The sequence below is a fragment of the Ruditapes philippinarum genome, unplaced genomic scaffold (assembly GCF_026571515.1).
Source record: "Ruditapes philippinarum isolate M1 unplaced genomic scaffold, ASM2657151v2 ctg3213_1_1_1_1, whole genome shotgun sequence".
Lineage (NCBI taxonomy): Eukaryota > Metazoa > Mollusca > Bivalvia > Venerida > Veneridae > Ruditapes > Ruditapes philippinarum.
This window is the reverse complement of record NW_026859193.1, coordinates 19935-43409: the sequence shown is the minus strand read 5'-3', so window position 1 is coordinate 43409 and position 23475 is coordinate 19935. Positions and strand designations below refer to the sequence as shown.

At 33.1% G+C, this 23475-nt stretch overlaps 2 protein-coding genes across 3 annotated transcripts in view; both read right to left on the bottom strand.

Moving 5' to 3' along the window:
- The window catches only part of LOC132755560 (inositol 1,4,5-trisphosphate receptor-like), a gene marked incomplete at its 3' end in the record, with an annotated part of 40227 nt that extends 39135 nt beyond the window's left edge, over positions 1–1092 (bottom strand). Inside the window, exon 1 of the mRNA XM_060746444.1 lies at positions 748–1092. Coding sequence (XP_060602427.1) covers positions 748–830 — 83 coding nt within the window. The remainder of the gene's footprint in view (positions 1–747) is intronic.
- A 12883-nt stretch (positions 1093–13975) lies between these two features.
- On the bottom strand, positions 13976–22732 carry LOC132755561 (uncharacterized). Of its 2 annotated transcripts, none has more exons than XM_060746446.1 (6): positions 22548–22732; positions 17903–18132; positions 17329–17461; positions 16944–17084; positions 16157–16309; positions 13976–15206 (listed from the first exon to the last, which is right to left on the bottom strand). In XM_060746446.1, exons 1-6 carry the CDS (start codon positions 22612–22614, stop codon positions 15142–15144), a joined length of 789 nt encoding a protein of 262 aa, XP_060602429.1. In that variant the 5' UTR covers positions 22615–22732; the 3' UTR covers positions 13976–15141. The 2 variants fall into 2 exon arrangements, with proteins under 2 accessions (XP_060602429.1, XP_060602430.1); XM_060746447.1 differs by having other exon boundaries at positions 13976–15203; positions 22548–22730.
- Between the last annotated feature and the right edge of the window lie 743 nt (positions 22733–23475).

Below are 23475 nucleotides of genomic sequence, written 5' to 3'. Positions count from 1 at the left end.
CATCCCTGGACGTTTCACCCTCAAAACCCTGGTCTTTTCACCTCCACTTTTTAAATTTGATAAATATATGAAATAAATACATTTATGGGTTATAATATTATATATAATATAACACATACTTGCAAACAATTACAATCAAAATAACAAATTTACAATATAAAGAAGATTTTTTTGACATAAATATAGTAAAATTTCCCTGGGAAAATAATTATAAATATGAGTTCTGAAAGAATTATCAGCTATAACAAACCTTTAACAAATGAGTAACAAGCAAATTTATGCCTTTAAAACACACAATTTTTTTTGTCAATTTTCATACAGTGTGGTCACTAGCCATGAAATCATGAGGGTCATTTTGTCTAAGTTTTACCGACTACAAGGTCTAATCCCCATGATTTTAACAAAATTTGACCCTCCAGTTAATATCCTGAGAGTCAAATCAGGCCTTTTGGAAATTTGAAGGGTCAAAGAGTCATTTCAAGGGTCAAACGGACACCCTGTCATACTTAATGTATACTTTCACAATGTCTGATTCTGTGTAAAATATATTATAGAAATATATATTAAAATACATAATACCTTGTAAATTCTTTGCCTATATTAAGTTAAAGAGAAGTTATTGTTTAATTTTTGAAAAATATTTTTCATGAACCTTTTTAATTGAAAATCTCCCTCAAATTTTGAACAAAAAGGTCAACATTTTATTTATGATTTAAATTTTAATAAGAAACTAGTTTGAAGACTTACCCTAGGGTTGATATGAATCCATTTACATTCCCCTCGGCATACAGGGATACAATATCGCCTATATGCAAGAATGTTGCAGACATCCTTAATTTTTATATTTTTCCAATCTCAAATTTTCATCATTCATGATCAGAATTTTTCGAACAATTTGACATAAGTCCCTTAAGTCGTCGGATTCTGTCAATCTCAAATTTTCAAACTATTATTTGTACACAGCTATACATCCATACTTTAATGAGAAGGAGATTCAATACACTACGAAAAGGACAAATCTCACTTTTCCCCGATTTTTGACAGGCTGCAAATATGCGGACTTTCTCGGATTTATTCGACATTTGGATAATGCTAAATCCCGTCTGCTTGACGTACCAAATTGGAGTACTACAACACTAAATATTTTGACAGGTTGTTGTCTACTATTTACTTTCAAAACTCTTATTAAACTCCACTGCCCTGTGGCATAAATTATTAAGTTACAATATTGATGGGAAATGCTTTGAAATAATACACAATATGTATGACAAAGCTAAGTCATGTGTTAGTTCGAATAATACAATTTCAGATTTTTTCACTAGTCATAAAAGAACATATAAATGATATGTTAAGTGATGATGAAATGGAAGTTTATCTTAAACTGTATTTACTATTATATGCAGATCGATGGCACTGTAATATTGTCAGAGAGCTCTCAGCAGCTTCAGTTAGCATTAAACGCTATGTCTGACTACTGCAAGCTTTGGAATCTTGAAGTAAATACAAATAAAACCAAAGTTATTATATTTTGGAAAACCAAGAGAGGTTTGCGTAATATGCCTAACTTTCACTATGAGGGGACTGTCCTTGAAATTGTTGAGCATTTCTCATATTTAGGTGTCCAATTTTCATTTAATGGTAACTTCAGCAGAACTAAAACATTCCTTATTGATGAAGCCCGTAAAGCCATGTTTTCTGTAATTAGGAAATCTAGGATACTTAATTTACCAATAGATATGCAATTACACTTGTTTGATACAATGATAGCACCCATTTTGTTGTATGGGTGTGAAGTTTGGGGTGTTGAAGATGTGAGTGTTGTCGATAAATTTCAATTAAAATACCTAAAGATAATTCTACAGTTGAAACAGAGTACTCCAAATGTTATGATTTATGGGGAGGTGGGTATTACCCCACTTTCAACACAAATTAAAAGTAGAGTTCTCAATTACTGGGGTAAAATAGTTAATTCTAAACATGATAAGATAATCAGCATTCTATATAGAACAACTGATAATTTATATACTCTGAATAATATTAAATCAGATTGGGTCTGTTTTGTTCGAAATAATTTAAATGATCTTGGATTGTCGCATTTTTGGATAAATCAAAATGTGGAATCTCCTGCTTCATTCAAGAATACTGTCAATTTAAGACTGCGTGATCATTTTATGCAAAATTGGAGAAGTACAATTAATAATTCCATTAAATGTCTAAATTACAGGATTTATAAACAGGATTTTTGTTTTGAGCCATACCTCAGCAAGTAACCTATGAATTTAGCTTTAATTCTCTTTAAATTTAGAAGTATGAATCACAAACTTCCTATTGATAAAGGAAGGTTTGATGATATTCCAAGAGAACTTAGAACTTGTAACCTATGTACCAGTAACTCTTTAGGCGACGAATTCCATTATCTTTTTGAATGTTCACATTTAGTTAATACAAGAAAGCTGTATCTTGATAAATATTTCTATGAACGTCCAAGTGCTTTAAAATTTGAAAAATTAATGAACCATAGTAATAAAGATATCCTTTTGAAACTTGCCATATTTTGCAAAAATATTATGTTATTATTTAAATAATGTTAGCTTATTAGATTTATGTCTTTTCTCTTTGTTTTTTTCTCGCAATGATTTTTGATTTTTCTCTCTCATCCTCCATTATCAGTCAATTATTACTGTAATTTTATTACATCATGGAGTTGTATGACCATTTATAATTTGCCATTTTGTAGTATTTTGTTTTTACATATTATTTGCCATTTTGTATTATTTTGTATGTATGTACTGTTTTATGTTGTCACATGCCCATATGGGCACTGACGTATTCAAATAAACCTTGAAACCAACGCAGTCGTCCCCCTTTGTATTAATGTCGTTATATGTCCAATAAATGACCATGAGAAGTTTGTAACTATACCGTATATGTATAAATGACGCAATTCTATACCCAAACAATGTGTATATATATGTATATATGTATTCTGGGCTTCATGAGTTTCCTTCCGTCCTGTCAGGCACTTAAAGTACGGACCCCGGACCTATCACCATTCAAGTCCAATAATCTCCCAAAAGATTACCTTTCAGTATTTCACTGAATGATACTTAATATGTATGTAAGTCGAATTTTGTGATGTTTACTATTTTGGTGCATGGGAGGCCAATGAGACCAGTATATGTATCATGGAGAAAAATAAGGTGTTCCTGCCAAAATAAATGATCACATCTTTCGAATGTATTTATTTGAATGGCCTTAGGTCGTCCAACTTTTTGTGAAGTTGGCTAATATGGGACTGGTATTTGTTCAACTTGGTCTACAGACATACTTAATGGACCTCATATTATCCGCTAGCTTATTCTTACAAAAATGAGTGTAAACCTTATAGAACAAAACATGTTATTTTCGGCTGGATATGTTTTCATTTAGAAAGTAAAATACCAATATCACTGTAAAGCAAATGGTAAACTAGAATGACATAGTATCATGTTGTAATATGTTTAATACTGAATGAAAATGGAGGAAAAAAACTCATGAACCGATATGTCAGTCTTTACACCAAAGTGACTATCACTTCTTTCATTTTGGGGCACTTTTTTCACTTTCGTAATTACCTAGTACATATATATTAAGTAAACTTTCATTCGAAATTTCGAATAGAATTTCAGTGGGCATTTTTAAATCGATTATGACGTCAGACATATTTTTAATAATAAATTTAGCCAAATAGACTTTAATTTCCTATTAATGTCAAATACAAATGTATATACATTCGTTATAACTTATACATTATCAAAGATTACACGCCAGAAGATATTCCATTTTTCGATTATGAAGTCAGTACTTGTTATGTTATGTTTCCTAGTTTTTACCTGTATACTTTATAATTATGTCTTTTTCTTTTTACTGGATTGGTAGAGAATAACCCAACCTGTGCTTGAGCAAAGAGGGCACTGTTTTAGTAGATTTCGCAGAGAGTACCGATATGGATATGCACCGTAAAATTCAATACTTCCATATGCTGTTCATTCTAAGTTACCACTTTGTATTAGATCTAATTTCATAACCGCGTGACTTCATTGTATTTAATTATAATTATGCACGACATGTTAAAACAAGACATTATTTACAATATTGAATAACCATATTACAAAAAGCAATAACAATAATGGATAATAATTCTAGGAACATTTTCTTTGCCAGGGAGATTATTGCAAGGGTGATTTTCTCTGTTATCGTTATAATCTTTCCAAATTAATTCTGCTGCATTATTGAGGAAAACATTAAAGATTTTAGCCACCTCAATGTCAGTATATATAATACTAGAATTGTTTTTTGTTGTTTTTATTTTTCATTGAGAATTATTTTTGGCCGTTCCAAGGAATATTCATTTGATAGATATGGTTTAATTATTTCCAAGAATTCTAAGGTTTTACAACCCCTATACACCTGTCATTAAAGTAATTATAAATAGACCTTTATTTTGTTTACAAGATTTCAAGATTTCTGACAGTTTTACACTTAAGATATTGGTTATTATACATCGTTGAATAGTATAAATTGTTTTTCTATGTTCTCTTTTCATATATAAAGGAGTTGCTTTGTTTCTCTTTATTTGTATTTTATAGGAATATGCTTGTAAAAAAAACATGTTTACTAAATGAAAGATCCTTCAGATTCACTAGACATCTAACATTATCAATGTAGATATGTAAATTAAGAATGAAATAGGGAGGGACAGTCTCCAAAGCAGGGGGAGAACAGTCGAGGGAAAACAAACTTTAGACAGGAACTAGTAAGGGGGAGAACATTCTTGAAGAAAACAAACGATAGGGGAGGAACTGGCAAGGGACAGAATTTAACAGTCAGACCAAACCCTATGCATAAGAAAAAATAATTCCTTTCGTATTGTATTGTTCAGATTTTTCATAACGTACAAGAGTGTGGTATTCTGACATGTTTTTATCCTAAAAACATGTATATAGTGACCTTGTACGAACAGTACGGTACAACTTATCAAATAATCACTTTGTACGAGTATAGACCTTTTCACAATACTATTTTTCCATAGTAACGAATATTGCATTTCGCGCATGCGCATTCTGCGTAGGGCAAAAACGCAATAACAGAACAGAAGAACAGAACAGAAACTTTATTTCTTGGTTTAAGCATAAAAAGCTCATCACCATATTAAATATACAAATACAACATATAATACATAAATGACACATGACATGAATATATATAATTACAAAATAATGGTTTATGTGATGTGAGAATGTTTAATTTGAGATACCAAATTACTTAAAAAGCATATGAATACATGTATATAATACACAAGAATTTGCCTATCTTTACCAAACATTATCAATTTAAGCTACAATACAGTATACAAAAAAGCAAACTGCGACAAATGAAGGGGGATAACTTAGGTAACTTTACATATCCAGTATTTTAACATTAACTTCCCCTTAATAATTCATGATCAATATTAATAGAATGAAAAATGAATACATTTACTGATTTTGTACGTTTTTTTTTATATATATATAAAGAAAAGAAAAACCCACACAAAACAGATCAATACCCAAAACAACTAACGCTAGACTTAATTATAAGGATTAGTTTTGTCAAAACATTTTATCATGGTATTTATATTTGGTTATGTGTTGAAAAACAGATATAGTTAATTTGAGAAGATACAAATATTAATAAATAAATAAAAAAAAAATATATGTATATATGTACAATTTCATATTCACATATAACTTTACAAATCTACATGATGGATATACAATGCGCATTTAACAGTTACAATGATACTTTTCCTTTTTTTAAACAACAGAAAAAAAACAGAGAAAGAGAGTAAAGCTTACATAACAGTATATTATAACAAACTATCCCTCAATTTAAAAGCTTTATCACAGAATATAGCTAAATTTTTCAGTTCTTTCTTGCGACCAGTTTGCATTAATGAAATGAATTTAAACATACTTGTGTTGCAATAATAGTATCTTGGAATGTATTGCTTTCTTAACTCAGAATATATCGGACATTTAAGGATAAAGTGAAATTCATCTTCTATATCATTCATATAACATAAAGTGCACTTTCGTTCATTCCTTGGTACATTATTATGTCTTCCTAACTCGATATTTAGTTTGTGGGAGGGCAGTCTAATTTTTGACTAAAACATTTCCATATTTACATTTTCAATATATTTTATATACGTGTATAACGATTGTTCAGATGTGATATACATCTAACAATGATGGAGATTGAAAACCATCATTCCAACAACTTATATAAATATCCCGTAATCTATTCCTAAAAATAGGTACAAATAGTTTTATATTAACAGAATCGGGATATAACCAGACTTCATTAAATCCTGTTGACTGAAGAATGTTTTTAACTTTTGAAGCCCAGTTTGTTGAACAATTTACCACATCAACATCATATATCTGTCTACACAATATTGTTCTCAATATACAATTATCTTTTTTACTTGTATTTAACTTAAGAAAATATTTAATCATACGAATATGCCTTTCAATGTAAAGAGGAAATCTCCCCAATTCTGCATATAATGCCAAAGTATTTGTCGACTGTTTAACATTTAAAATAAACCTACAAAATTTTTTATGTACTCGTTCCAAAACTTCTGCATTCATAGACCCCCATACTTCACAGCCATAATTTAAAATTGATAAAACATAGGCGTCAAAGAGATTAAACATAATGTTAACTGGTACTTTGTAGTCACGTAACAATTGTAACAATGAATATAATGATCTGAGCCCTTTCCCGGCTAACGTCTTTGTAGCTTGCATGAATGACCCACCACTCGTGAATACCACACCTAAGTAGTTAAATGAATTTACTACCTCGACTTCTTGATTATTATAAAACCACTTATCCATATTACCAAGTCTACCACCTTTTCTGAATACAATTATTTTTGTCTTTTCAACATTTACCGTCAAATTCCAACGATTACAATAGGACAATAAACTATCAAGTGACTTCTGCAAACCAGACCTAGATTCTGAAATGATGGCGGCATCGTCAGCAAATAACAATAAATAAATTGATATTTGGTCGATATTTAGACCAACGTCAATATTTTCTTGCAGGTGTAATTCGATTATGCAAGAACAGGGAGAAAAATATTGGAGAAGTTATTTCCCCCTGGAATAGACCAATGTTACTATTGAAGACATCAGATAACGTTCCTAAATGTTTAACACACAATTTCACCTCATTATACATTGATCTTATAATTGACAAGAATTTGCCGTCAATACCTAATTTTATAAGTTTATACCATAACCTTGACCTATCAATACAGTCATATGCTTTTCTATAATCAACGAAACAACAGTACAGTTTCTTTTTGTTTTCAATTTGCCTTTGTATGAGTGAATGTAAGATAAAAACAGGATCAACTGTGCTATACCCATTTTTGAAACCAAACTGGGCATCCGACAATACACAGTTGTCTTCAGCCCATGATTTAAGTCTTTCGTTTAATATAATTGTAAACAGCTTAGAAAAAACAGCTAGTAAGTGTGATTCCTCTATAATTGTTGGGATCTGAAATATTGCCCTTCTTATGCAGGGGAATAATAACACCTGTCGCCCATGACTTGGGAAATTTCTTCTTATCTAGTATATCGTTAAAGAACAAGTTTAAAGGGTGAATTATCTGAGGGACAGATACTTTAAAATATTCATATAGGATATTATCTAACGAGGGCGTTTTGTTAACTCCTAGCTTCTTGATAGCTTTCAAGATTTCCTCATTTGTGATACGTTCATCTAGCGTCTCAAATGTGCTACTGTCATATATCCCCTCACCTAAATTATTGATAAAATCGTCATAGTCATTATTTTCTACTTCCTCGCTCTCCCCTGACATTAAATTGCAAAAATAATCTTTAAAATCACTAACTGAAATATCTTCCCCACAAACAGTAGAATTTGTACTTTTGAATATTTTCCAAAATTCCCTTGGTGATTTCCTCCTTAAATCGTTCATTTTTTGACAACGTGTATTATTAAAAGCATTTTTTGATTTTCTACATTGATATTTATAGTCTTTTCTTTTATTAAAAAGTATAGTTCTATCTTCTGAAGAGTAAGATAAATTATATCTGGTTACAGCATCCTTATATGCAGCCAATTTTTGAGAACATAAATTATCAAACCATTTCTTATTTTTGTTATTATCACTAAAACAAACTTCACTGTCAACAATATAAGTCTTCTTGAAATACTTATCACCATGTTCACACAAAAAATTAGTAAAAATAGAAGTCAGTTTATCAACACTGTTTTCTCCATTAATTTCAGAACGTAAATCACTTTCAAGTGAGTTCAAATTTTGAGATATATCTCTCAAAAATAAATCTTGGTATCTTTTATCAAACTTAATACGTGTATTAGTACTACTTGTCGGCTCATATAATGGTTCAATATTAGTTTTAAAAGAAAACGACAATGTGGCATGGTTGGAAAAAATATTGAATTCTCCGACCTCAAAATTGTCAAGTAAGCAAAAATTATCTTCTTGTGTAAGTAGGTAATCTACTACACTTGTTCCATTATGCGTGAAACAGGTAAATTTCCCATGATCACCTGGCCAGCGACCGTTAACTATTCGCTGATTGGTTGCTTTACAGAGATCAAGTAGATAATCACCGAACCGATTTGACGTAGTATCTCGAGAAATGCGAGGCATGGGATTATCAATAGTTATTACGTCACCACTACTAATATTTCTGTCAAACTGAATAAAATCAGCTTTACAACCAGTTCTACTATTAAGATCGCCTACTACAAATATTTTGCCCAGCAAATTATAGTCCATAATATCTTGTTCAAGTTGTGAAAAAATATCAATATTATAAACGTTATGCACAGGGGAAGATTCAGGTGCGATGTATGTAAAACAAATATATATATCATCTCTAATATTAAAAAATGTTTTATCTATTTTTAACCAAATTATACAGTCTATAGAATTTTTAACAATTTTTATTCCTTGCCTTATAGTGTCTATAATATATACCACAAGTCCGCCGCTTGACCGTTTTGCCCTACGGTGTTGATATTTCCGATATGAATGAATTGGATTTGAATAGCCTTTAAGTTCAATATTTGACGATTTGTTTGTCCATGTCTCACTTAGACAGATAATATCATTTTTACATAATATGTCTAAAAAATCCTTGCATTGTTTTTTTCCCACAGTAAGTCCTTCTACGTTCCACGATATACATTTTAAAACATTCCCACTTGGTTCCTAGCACGATTCTCTATAAAGCTGATTGTTAATGTAAAGTTTGTCCATCTTAAGGTATGCTTCCTTTCCATCCCGGCGGGCCTGTAACATGATAGGGATTAACTTACGGCGCTGATCTACTATTTCTTTCGGATACTGTTCTGATATGCCATAGATAGATCCCTTCAGCTCCTTGGCAGCTCGTCGCACCCGCTCACGATCGGGGAAGTCCGTGAATTTGGCGACAATCGGTCGTGTTTTTCCGGCACTATATTGCCCAATGCGATGCACTCTCTGAAGTCGGATATCACTAGATGCATTTTCTATTTTAAGTTTTTCTTCAATGAATTGTAGGATTTTAACTTCACAATTTTCGTCTTTTTCTTCTTTGATTTTGTGAAACAATAAATTGTCCCGCATACTACGACATTTTAAATCTTGTATTTCTGACTTTAATGCGATTTCTATGCTTTTATGTTCTAGTTCAATTTTCGACATTTTACTGGCAAAACTATCTAACTCTTTGTGATGCTTATTCATTTCTAACAAAGTTTGACTATCGAAGTCGCGGCTACGCTCTAAAGCCTGTACTTTATCATCGAGTTCATTGACCTTTAATTCCATTGTTTGGATACGCATGTTTATACTGTCAACACTACATTGAATTGTATCTAACCTGGAAAGTTTATTGTCCATACTATCCAACCGTTTCATTATCATTGTCATAACGTCTGTGCCTGGCGAGGCGGTTACATGAACATTAGATGAGTTACATGCATCCATTTGTCCCATAATTGGGTAGGGGCTTGCACCAATATTCATTGGAGGGGGGTACGTGTATCCAAAGTTCGATGATAATAACTGTGATTGGGGGGTATAAGGTTGTGTTTGTTTAAACGATGAGTCAGTACTTAGCTTTTGTCCATTTTGTCCATTTTCCTTGTCCATGTTTTGCCTTTGTTTACGTTCCCGCCTTTTCACTGGTGTTTGATGTTTTTCTTCTCCAGGCGAAGTTTTAGACTTTTTTCGCTTTCTGGTCATATGGTCCCAATATTAAACATTCCCTTCACCAAAAAATATATCCAAAACTTATTTTGATCACTAAATAACTTGTAAATATATTAATTTTCCATTTTCTATTACACTGATTTAAAATTTCCACCATTTGCTCACGCATGCGCACTTACAATAACGATGACTACATTTATGATACTTTAAGCCTTTGATAGACGTGATTTCATGTTATGCCAACTAGAAAACAGTAATTTTTGAATGACTTAAAGCGGTAAGTACTGAAAATTATAACAGATATACGAAAATATGCGGGACTAATAATTCAATGTCAAAAGGGTCTGTTCAAGGTATCATTAGACGACTATTTCATCAGTAATTTAAATTAAAACAGAAGGGTGTTAAAGATAGAATTTTATTACCCCTGCATTACATAATATTACACAATTTGTGTTCCACACTTCCTTTGAATAATTGTATTGGCCAGGCGGTATGGCCAGGCGGTAAGTGTCAAACAGATTAACGCACGCTCGTTTGTTCATTCAACCGGGATATTAAAGTACCATGACATGTCAATCACGTACACTAATTAAATTGTAATTTAAGAAACTTTTACATATATCATCGATCAATGTTTATTGATTTTGTGAAGTGACAAATTGTGTGACATGCATTAAAAAACAAGGGTGCCATAGTCACAAAATACGCCCGTTTACGAAAGCTTTAGACAGAGATGGGGGCATTATGGATAAGTGTTATCTAGCAAGCAAGTTTTTATTCTTGGCACTGTGTTGTTAAATGAACCTTAAAACAAATCAGTAGGGAAGATATGCACAGGATGTGTGACCTTGACCTTGGTCGCAGGGACCTGAATTTTATGCACGGCACTCAGCCTCACAATGATGAACATTTGTGCCAAATTATATTGAAATCCCTCTATGCATGTAGAAGTTTTGCTCCAGACAAGCGTTTTTCTATGAGCTCTAACTATGACCTTCACCTTTGACCTAGATACTTGGTTCATGTGCAGGGCACTACGTCTCATGGTGGTGAACAATTCTATAAAGTAACATTAAAATTCCTCCATGCATGTAGAAAATATGCTCCGGACAACATCTGGATATTTAATCATCTCCAGTGACCTTGACCTTGCAAATATTAACCTAAATTAAATGTGTCACACCTGTAGTCATGATAGTTACCATTTGTGCTACAATCCATCAATAAATGATGACTAAATGGTCCCTATACAAATCTTCAAATTTTTATCTGAACTTTGACCTCTATGTGTAACCTTGACTTTGGTCGCAGGGATCTGAATTTTGTGTGCGACACTCAGCCTCACAATGGTGAACATTTGTGCCAAGTTATATTGAAATCCCCCTATGAATGTAGAAGTTTTGCTCCGGACAAGCGTTTTTCAATGAGCTCTAAGTGTGACCTTGACCTTTGACCTGGAGACCTGGATCATGCATGGAGCAATACATATCATGGTGGTGAACATTTCCATAAAGTATTATAAAAATTCTTCCATACATGTAGGAGATATGCTCCAGACAAAATCTGGATATTTCACCATCTTTAGTGACCTTGACCTTGCATATATTGACCTAAAGTACATGTGTCACAGCCATAGTCATGATAATGACCATTTGTGTTACAATCCCTCAATAAATGATGATTAAATCGTCCCTATACACATCTTCATATTTTTATCTAAACTTTGACCTATATGTGTGACCTTGACCTTGGCTGCAGGGACCTGAATTTTGTGCGCGACACTCCGCCTCACAATGGTGAACATTTGTGCCAAGTTATATTGAAATCCCTCTATGCATGTGGAAGTTTTGCTCCGGACAAGCGTTTTTCAATGAGCTCTAAGTGTGACCTTGACCTTTGACCTAGAGACCTAGTTCATGTGCGTGACATGGCTTCTCATAATGGTGAACATTTCTATGAAATTTCATTAAAATCCCCCCATGCGTGTAGGAGATATGCTCCGGACAAAATCTGGATATTTCATCATCTTTAGTGACCTTGACCTTGTATATATTGACCTAAATTATATGTATCACAGCCATAGTCTTGATAATGACCATTTGTGTTACAATCCCTCAATAAATGATGACTAAATGGTCCATATACACATCTTCATATTTTTATCTGAACTTTGACCTCTATGTGTGACCTTGACCTTGGCCGCAAGGACCTGAATCTTGCGGGCGACACTCCGCCTCACAATGGTGAACATTTGTGCCAAGTAATATTGAAATCCCTCTATACATGTGGAAGTTTTGCTCCGGACAAGCATTTTTCAAGTGTGACCTTGACCTTTGACCTAGAGACCTGGTTCATGTGCGCGACACTGCTCCTCATAGTGGTGAACATTTCTATGAAGTTTCATTAAAATCCCTCCATACATGTAGGAGATATGCTCCGGACAAAATTGGACGCCGCCCGCCCGCCCGCCCATACGCCCGACCGCCCGCCCGCCAGGGGCGTTCCCATAATACGTCCCGTTTTTCAAACGGGCGTATAAAAATTAACATGTGTTACGAAGAACCGGATAAAATGGCACTTCCTAACAACCCATCTTTACTTCTCAAGTTTTTGAAGAAACAAAAATTAATTATATTTATGTGACTTAAATTTTTTCTGTTTGCTTCACAGTCAAATCGGATAAAGAATAAAATCAGGTACCTGTAAACTGAACACTAAAATGCATTATCACCTGTTCTGGCTTTTTAACAGAATTATAATTAAATCGAGTTTCATGTTATAAAATTTCTTTAGTTTTTACACAAACTTTTTCAACAACAATTAAGTTGACTTTTCATTTGCTAATAGATATACATTGTATTTCCACATATTCTTTAAAAAATTATCTCAATGTCAGGTCCGTGATCGTAAATTCTTAAACAATTATCTTTTCCATACCTTTTGTGGCACTCTGCGCCACAAAGCTATAAAGGCATCTTTTCTTTTTTTGTGAAAAGCTATTCTATATAATTTTCTCCCTTTTTTCTAAAACTAACTTAAAATGTCTATGAACTTCTACTATATTTCTATGTAGGGCGATGCTCTTTTTGCCCTACGCAGATTGCACATGTGCGAGAAAATTCTACTTCCGGTCGATTTTTCATAGCAACGGATCGCGTCGTAAAAAGGTCTTTATGCATTTTATGTAGCGAAAGTATAATAAAAAAGCAACCTAACCCCTTGAAATTATCTGTAATAAAACACCCCTAGAATTTTGCATTAATTGGACTATTTTTCTGAGTAAATTATCGTATTTATATGAATACATGAATACTCAGTAAGGTATACGATCAGATGGATTTCAAACATCTTAATATACTGTAAACTGTAATTGACTGGACTATTTCCTATCTTTATCACAAGAGAAACCTTAGCAATAGTTCTCACTATATTTCTCTAACCATACTGTTTCTAACAATCCATTTTTCTGGACTAAGCACAGGGTCTACTATGCAAAGCAATCTACCATAAGAGCTCAATGCCAACTGAGGCTAAACAATTCTTTCTCCCTACTATTTTAATGTGATCCGAAACTGTATTTTCCTCTTTTTTCTAAGTAGAATCATTTTATTCTGGATTCATACATTGCAATTAGTGTTGTAAAGGAGAAAACTAGCCAAAAGAAACATAAATTGGATTTCACTTTTATTACAATTATTTTGTCATCTCAAAATTGTAAAATGGCAAATAACAAAAATATATAACAGTCAATAACAATGGTTCATATAAATAATAATGTGAAATATTAATTAAAAAATATTTAAAAAAAGTGCAAAGTGATAATGTTACACAATAACAAATTACTGGTAAGTATTTACATGTACACATTTGATACACTTGAACTGCTCAAAGCTGGTCGCCATGTCACGTTGTATTTTATAATAACAGTTAATATATGCTAATCCAACTCTGTAACAATAGATATCTTACAGTCCTTTTTAAGAAATTTTAAGAACATTTTCAGCATTTGACATTATTTGTTTGTCAATTAATCTTTTTTGGTCATACTAATAGAATTGAGAGTATCTTGGATAATTAACCAGTAATACAGATATATAAACAATATTTAGCTCCATGCAAGTAATTACAAATTCCTCCGCATCACAGATATATAAACTGTTATATTTAGCTCCATGGCCGCACGCATCTACAACTAATACTACACGATTTCTGAATCAGTGGTGGGCGACAATTACCATTATACTCAATATCCGAGACCAATCGTCATGAGAAAATTTTATCTCGCCCGAGGATCGAACCAGCGTCCCCTGGATTACCAATTCAATCCCTTCCCTACGCAGACGGACACCGGCTTTACAGATGATTACGAGTGAACACATACGTAATGTTCAAACTCCAAGCGAAAATAACGTTCGTCCTTCATTGAGAATGAAAGGACTGCACCCATAGATGTTTACAAAATTTTGTCAAGTTTTAACATATATGCCAATTTCTTTTCCACCCGTAACTGAAATGGAAGACTACTAGGATAACATTTAGTCTGCTGAAAATAGTTGTACACAGAAATTCTCTTACGCTGATAAAGCGAATGATCGTATACGAGCAACTAAAACACCATCGATATTTCCGTAGAGACTGTTACACTCTGTTACTGTTCTGGTAAGGACACAAGTCAGATGTCCCCTCTCTCACAGGGTACCCCCTTGAAATTTTTAGTTTCAGCTATATATGCCAAACCCGCAAATAACCATGCAGTACCAGGATCATCAGCATTAGTGCATTTCATGCTAATTGTGTCATAAATACTGTAATATCAGGTTAAAGATGTCAGTCTAGGTTGATTACTACGAATACCCTGGGTATGGTGGGGGCGGATCCTCCTGTACTTCGTTATCATAAACAGGAGCTGTTGAAAATAGAAATTGAAATATTGAAGACAGTACTTTACAAGCGAAGCAGAGACGAACATTTTTCTTTGTTTAGAAAGGGCAAGCAAGAGTTTTAAATAACAATTTTATATACATGTATATACGTTATATAGCTTCTTATCACCTGGAGAAAGTAGCACTGGATGTGGAATCATTTGTTATTTAAGTAGCGAAATGTAAACACTTCCATACTAAATACTACATCACTTTAACTGTACTGAATTTATTTCCACTATTCCAAAACGCAGCAAAAGATGGTTTAGGTAATATATGCCAATGAATACCTTTCTTGGAAACAGTTAAAGGAAAAAAACTTATGAGCAATAGGAATAAAAGCATTTACGGGACATATATGAGCCGCGTCACGACAAAACCAACGTAAAGCGTTTGCGACCAGCAGGGATCCAGACCAGCCTGTGCATCCGCGCAGTCTGATCAGGATCTATGCTGTTCGCTTACCAACTCTATTACAAGTAGAGAAACTGATAGCGGCAGCATGGATCCTGATCAGACTGTGTGGATGCGCAGGCTGGTCTGGACCCATGCTGGTCGCAAACGCACTATGTTGGTTTTGTCGTGACGCGGCTCATATAATGGGGCCTTTGAGATAATAAGGATAAAAATAATGCAAACTGTCGGAGTACTGTGTTGAAAGTAGGCGTTGAAGCCTTTCATTTCAATACAGATTTTACCGTAATCAAGAAAAAAATCGACATTCATTTCAAGCAGTTTGTATGCAATAACTTACATTACACCCAGGTTTCATTTATGAAATTTAAAAAAAGACGGACTAATTATATGTTACAGGACATTGGCTTTTTTTTCGTGCCACTCACTTTGTTTATATTATATTTGTTTAATTTAAATCTAAATTATCGTTCAATGTATTATGTAGCTGACATTTCATAAAAGTATAAAAACAACTCTTTACCTGTAGGCTCTGAAACATCTGTATGAGAAGTACCGCATGCATTGTTTTGTTGATCCGTGGCGGCCATTACTTCAACATAAGATGGCGGACCAGCAGAAGTTACGTCAGTTTGACTTCGATCCTGTTCCTCTGAATGATATAGGACTACTTCAGCTGTAACAAATTAAATGAAGAATATTTAATACAACATTCTATAGCATCTGTGACACAATTGTTTATTTCGAACATTAGGTTTATGAATGGTATACAATGGGAACTCACTATCAGGCTAAAACTACAACTTTATTTAAAAAGGCACGTATCCTGCATGTACAATTGCATATCAATGTACTTTAAAGTTGATACTATATTCAGTACATGACTTTATACCTAGTAGACGAGTTGAAAACAAACAAAGCTAAAATGTCCTTTTATTATAAGATATTATTTTGAAAACATTAAATAAATCCATAGAAATGAAAGAATTAATTTTTATTTCAAATGCTACCTAAATATTTATCTTGTGTTCAAAGTATCTACATGTATTAGAATGCCCGACTTTGTGACAATGTTAAGTTTATTATGACTTTCTAGTTATATTGGCGGACACTGGTGCCCTTTCGCACATCTTTAAACCACACGCGTGCACCAAAGTCACTTATCAAACTGAATACAACGTATATAGTTTTCTCAATAGCAACCTTCATTGTCTTTATCGGTATTCCAACATCTGTAAAGGCCGTTTAAAATAATTCAAGCGTTTTTCACAATTTTTTTCACAAATTTGTAAACATATCATCATATTTACGTTGTGCATTTTGTCTTCTGCTGATTCTACGTCTGTAAACGGCAATAACGGAAATAAGGACGACAACAAAGACACAAACAGCAATACCAACGTACAAAGTTGCATGACTCTCTTTTCTCTGTTCTGCGCGAGCATCTGTAACTGAAATATTTCATTTGGAAGAAACAAGAAAAGTGATGGTCATATTAACACATATGAAATACTGATTTTACAAAATTACTATTAAAATCAAGAGCTTTCGGAGGATCAGCGCGCTCCATTTATTTCATTGTTGGATAGTAAACGATAAAAATGACAAACGAATATATAAATCTTTATTTCATTTTTTTTTGATAATACATATAATTGATAACTTTCAAAAAAAAAGAGAAATGTTTCAGCTTACTTGTTCGTTTATATATTTTAATTTTCAAATCTCCTATCACATCTCCCAAATTTTTCCAAGGTTTGAACGTAATATAAACTTCCGCGCTGTCTTCACAAACAGCGTTTTGTCGAATCTGATCACAAGTGTGAGACTGCAAGCAAACAAAAATGTAACAAAAAGTGTCTTCATACATGCCTGGTTACTTTAAATAGTCAAATCTACTTATACATGAATATTAGATTTGATTTGTCATTTTAACTGAAGTAATACACGAAGAGGCACACTGACCCATTCTTGATGAGGAAAGAATCAGTGTCTTATGACCTGGTTAGTGTCGAATTGCCTCTTACACCCTACTCTCGAAATGTAGTTCCTTTTCGGCTTAAGCTGCAATAAAATACCTTATTCCTTAAAAGGAAAGATGGAATGGTGTCTTATATGACCTTAATTAACAGTTTTAATGTGCCATTTACAATCCCCCACCCCCAAAAAGTACCATAAGAGGTACCCCAAAAGAAGTTCCTTTTCAACTTCATATACAAATTTTACGCATTGCTTTTAATAAATCTACATATAACATTAAATTATCTACCTGAAAAACGACTGAATTTCTGCATGTGTTTGGGGCAGAAACCAGTTCTACACAGAAGTTATGTTCATTAAAAGAATTGTCATACTGTATTTTAACAATAGGTGTGCAACGATTGTCTCTCGAATCTGTAATAGTAGCACCGTCATAATATAGCACGAACTTGTCACGATCATCTGTTAACTCTAAAACTCTGTAACAACTATCGACAAACACACTGGTCGGCGTGACACCTGAAATGCATACATTAATTAATATTAACAATAAAAAGGTATATACTAGTAGTTAGTATTAACAAGGGCCATGTTAGCATGGCCATCCCCGCCGAATGTGTTTGCTCATTGTGAGAATGTATATGTAGTAGAGCAGAACAATTCAATCTAAAAAGGTTCTTTGGTTATGAAAACTGATGGCTAAAGTGATTACAGATTTGAAATCTATGTGATTACTGATGGCTGAAAATAACAAAGGTAAATAACTGAAAAATGATGCAGGGTAGGTTATCATTCTTGTGTGCTGCACTCCTCCTCAATGAGATCTATCCACCTATTTCCTCCTCAATAAGATCTATCCACCTATAAAGTTTCAAGTTGACATCTCAAAGACTTTTTGAGTTATGCTCCACTCAGGTGAAAAATTCGGTATGAAAAATAACAAAGGGCAAGAACTAAAAAAAACAACGAAGGGTACAGTTATCATTCTTGTGCACTGCACACCTCCTGAGTAAGATCTATCCACCCATGAAGTTTCATGTTGATATCTCAAAGACTTTTTGAGTTATGGTCTGGACAAAAATTAAGTTTGAAAAATAACAGAGGGCAATAACTGAAAAATTATGCAGGGTAGAGTTATCATTCTTGTGCACTGCACTCCTCCTCTATGAGATCTATCCACCTACGAAGTTTCAAGCTGATACCTCTAACACTTTTAAGATAAGCTCCGGACAAAAGGTATGAAAAATAACAAAGGACAATAACTCAAAAATTATAACAGGTAGAGCTATCATTCTTGCGCACAGCATTCCTCCTCAATAAGATCTACCCACCTATAAAGTTTCATGTTGACATCTCAAAGACTTTTTGAGTTATGCTCCACTCAGGTGAAAAATTAGGTATGAAAAATAACAAAGGGCAATAACTAAAAAATTATGAAGGGTAGAGTTATTATTCTTGTGCACTGCACACCTCATGAGTGAGATCTATCCACCCATGAAGTTTCATGTTGGTATCTCAAAAGTTGAGTTATGCTCTCGACAAACATTAAGTTTGAAAAATAACAAAGGGCAATAACTGAAAAATTATGGAGAGTAAAGTTATCATTCTTGTGCATTGCACTCCTCCTCAATATGATCCATCCGACTATTAAGTTTCAAGTTGATACCTCTAACACTTTTTGAGATAAGCTCTGGACAAAAACTATGAAAAATAACAAAGGGCAATAACTCAAAAATTATAATGGGTAGAGTTATCATTCTTATGCACAGCATTCCTCCTCAATAAGATCTATCCACCTATGAAGTTTCATGTTGACATCTCAAAGACTTTTTGAGTTATGCCCCACTAAGTTAAAAAATAAAGTATGGAAAATAACAAAGGGCAAAAACTCAAAAATTATGAAAGGTAGAGTTATCATTCTTGTGCACTGCACACCTCCTGAGTGAGATCTATCCACCCATGAAGTTTCATGTTGATATCTCAAAGGTTTTTTGAGTTATGCTCTGGACAAAAATTAAGTTTGAAAAATAACAAAGGGCAATAACTGAAAATTATGCACTGCACTCCTCATCAATAGGATCTATCCACCTATGAAGTTTCAAGTTGATACCTCAAATACTTTTTGTGATATGCTCCGGACAACAATTTCGGACGGAAGGACGGACGGACGGATGGACGGAAGGACAGACGGACGGAGACTATTTCTATATCCCCCGCCGCCGAAATAAACTGTAGATACCCAAAAATAAATGACAATTTAGATATAATTATATACATGTTTTCTAATTTTGTTATTTAATTAACTTAAACCATATTTTATCCATAGTAAATGTAAAGCAGCGATGACTTATAATTGCCCTTTCCCTGAATTTACATGTGTTGAAAACGAAACATAAAAGCACATCAACAAATACTTTATACTTCTTTGATGCTTTTTCTTATCTCAAAATGATTACCCGACGTACAGTCAAACTGTGTTGAAAACCACCTCCGAACAATGACCATCGTGTAAATAAAGACCACTCCTTTTACAAACCAACATTGATACAAATACAAAGGAGTAAACTCCAAATAAAAACTACTTGTATATAAAGGTCATGTATGGTCTCTCTTCTTTGGATGGTCTTTATTCACAAGTTCGACTGTTTGTAAAATAATAAGTCACAGATATTCGTTAATAATAATCACGAGAAATCACGAGACTTATATTTCACTAAACTTAGAATTTCGAATAATCGTTGACTGACTGACTGACTGAATGAATGAATGACTGACGATATTATACAATATTAAATTAAGAATAAAATATAAAAAAAATCATTAAAATTAAAAAAAAATAAAATAAACCGTGGGTGATTATTCGCCGCGCCCAGGCGCCCTTAACTTACTTCGGTATATCAAACGCAAGCATATCTTGTATGTTGTAAATTGATTCAATAATCATTGAACATTTTAGTTTTGTCATTTGTTTTAATGAAATGGGAAATATCAGTACTTTGTACAAAAATAAAGGGGACAAAATCGGAAGAACACATTTTGTGAACACCATCTTCATGCAAACTTCATGGCAGAAATTTTCATTATATTTTAAATATATTATATTTTAATATTATAGAAAAAGAAACAATCGAGGGTTGCTTGCTTGCTGTGATCTACGCCTTTGGGTAATTGTATACACACTATCTTTGTGGATCGTAGTGAATTTATTATATTTTGGACAGTTTGAAGATTATCTTGCCCTACTTTTTTCGGTTGGAAATGATAAAGCATTGAAAGTTTAAACTGTATATGCATATACAAACTGATTAAAGCTAACTAATATAAATACATGTATCTATGAAATATCACAGGAACTTAATGTTAACGATAGTATCAAAAATACCCCCTTTATAGTATTTATACTCTAACGATAATAAAAAACATTCTCCTACTGTATACTATATAGGGGGTATTGTTTGATATTATAGTTAATATTGATAAAATTTCAAATTCCAGTGGAAACATCAACTGTATGTAAAACAGTTAATGCACTGGTCATTGAATTTCCAGGACATTTACTATGGGTTGTGAAATCTTCGGCCTGCCGGAGACTGGCGGAGGCCATCAAATTAGCCGCGTCATGACAAAACCAACATAGTGGGTTTGCGACCAGCATGGATCCAGACCAGCCTGCGAATCCGCACAGTCTGATCAGGATCCATGCTATTCGCTTTCAGTTTCTCTACTTGCTATAGGGTTTGTAAGCGAACAGCATGGATCCTGGTCAGACTGCGCTGATGCGCAGGCTGGTCTGGATCCATGCTGGTCGCAAACCCACTATGTTGGTTTTGTCATGACGCGGCTCAAATTGTTTATGTCTACCAAATTTATCCCTCCAATAGGACAGCTTAGATTATTAAACCACATGCTAATTTAGTTCATCAATAGTATTGTTTGATTTTATTAACCTGTCAATTCCATACTGATTATACGGTCAATGCACAGAATATATTAATATCCGATAAATGTTCGGTAAATTCCGTGAAAGGTACGCAGTAAGATATGATTAAATTCATCTTGTTTCCATGAAGTATTTACTCTGACCGTTATAGTGCAATAGGGTAAACCACTGGTATATATTATCTAAATGTCCAGCGTGTTGTAAGATCGAGGCAGAGTTTGTCCATATTTTTTTTTTATTCATAACTATTTTCATGGAGCTAAATATATCTGTGCTATTTTTCAACATTTGTTCTTTCTATTTGTAATAATTATGTTTTGCACTTTTTTTGTACATACTATACTTTTGTATGTAACATTGTTTTACAAATAATATCGAAAACTCATCCGAAGCCGTAAAATACAATACAAAACATGACAATTCAGTCTTTCTTAGTTGTTTCATATGCGTGTAGACAATTTTGCAAGCGCTTGACCATTTTCATTTAAAATATACTTAAAAATAAAGAAAGAATAAGGCTAAAAATAATGTCAAAAGAACGGGTCGAACATGGGGCCTCTTATGCATTAGTTAAGCACTTAACCGACTTTGCTATTGCGGATGTTACGACAACCTACATTTAGCTAGTGGGAGTTTCCAAACGTAATTGATATCACTCCATATTAATTCTCGTAAAATAAACGAACAAAACCGAAGTGGGATCGAATATTTAAATGAGTGCTATAATGTATTCATAATTGACAGGTCAATAAAATCAGACTATATTGACATGTAAACAGACACCGGAGTGGGATAGCAAAATGACTAAAAATGATTTATTTATCGTTTTGGCGAAGTAAATGTTAAATTGAAATGAATTAAATTATGGCAAAATGTAAACTTATTTTGACTTTCACCCGCTCACTTACTATATACCAGGTACACCTGGTATGTCAAAGAAGAACATTAACATAAATAGAGAATCACCTGTAATATTTACATGTACAATACATACCTGAACAAGAAGTAAATAAATGAATCACTGCCGATATGAATGTCATACATATAATTTCCATTTTCATGTAACGATATCACAAACAAAATAAATGTATGATATTGAAAAAAATACCGGTTGAACATACTCTACGTGATTTAAATTACCGTGTAGGCCAAAATTCAGTAAACATTCCACGGGCGGTGAAGGATGTCACACACAGAGTAAAATAACCCCAATATTCTTTCCTCTTAACTTTTTTAAATAAACGATTTTGCACAAATAATTAACATGTGATGTTGCTTTTTACAAGACTTAATAGGCTAAATGGAATCTAAGATTTAATAAAAAGATGAGTGAGTTATTGATATGTGGCGTGAGTGTGTATGTGAGATAATATTTCGGTATTGTGTGAAACGAAAACATTATAAGAACTGAAAATATTAATAAAAATGCTTTTTATTGTTGCTTTAAAGGGCTTTGTAAACTATATAATCGAGGGTGAAAGCATAACAGCCGCATATATACAAGTAGTCCCTAACCAGTGTTTTTTTGGCAGTTTAACACCGTTTTTTTCGCTTCCTTGCTTATAGTGCCAAATTCACGTGAGTGTTAGAATTGCCGTTATTTTTAATTATTTGCTTATATTTTTCAATGATTTATAGAATGTCAAGCTCCGGTGATTTCAAAAACATGTTTATGAACAGGAATCATTTATTGAAAAATGACATTATACGTTTAGGGAAAATAGCAACATTTTTTAATAAAAAGAATGAAGTTGACTGCATCAGTTCTTTGAATTTTATAGTGTGTTCGGTCGATTGAAATATTTACTTGGAATTAGGCTCAGAAGAAAGGGCATTTTAACATATAGTGGAATTCATCGGCAATATTATTTTGATTACATAAAGTGCATTTCCTTTGACCATGTTCTACAAAAGACTTGCTC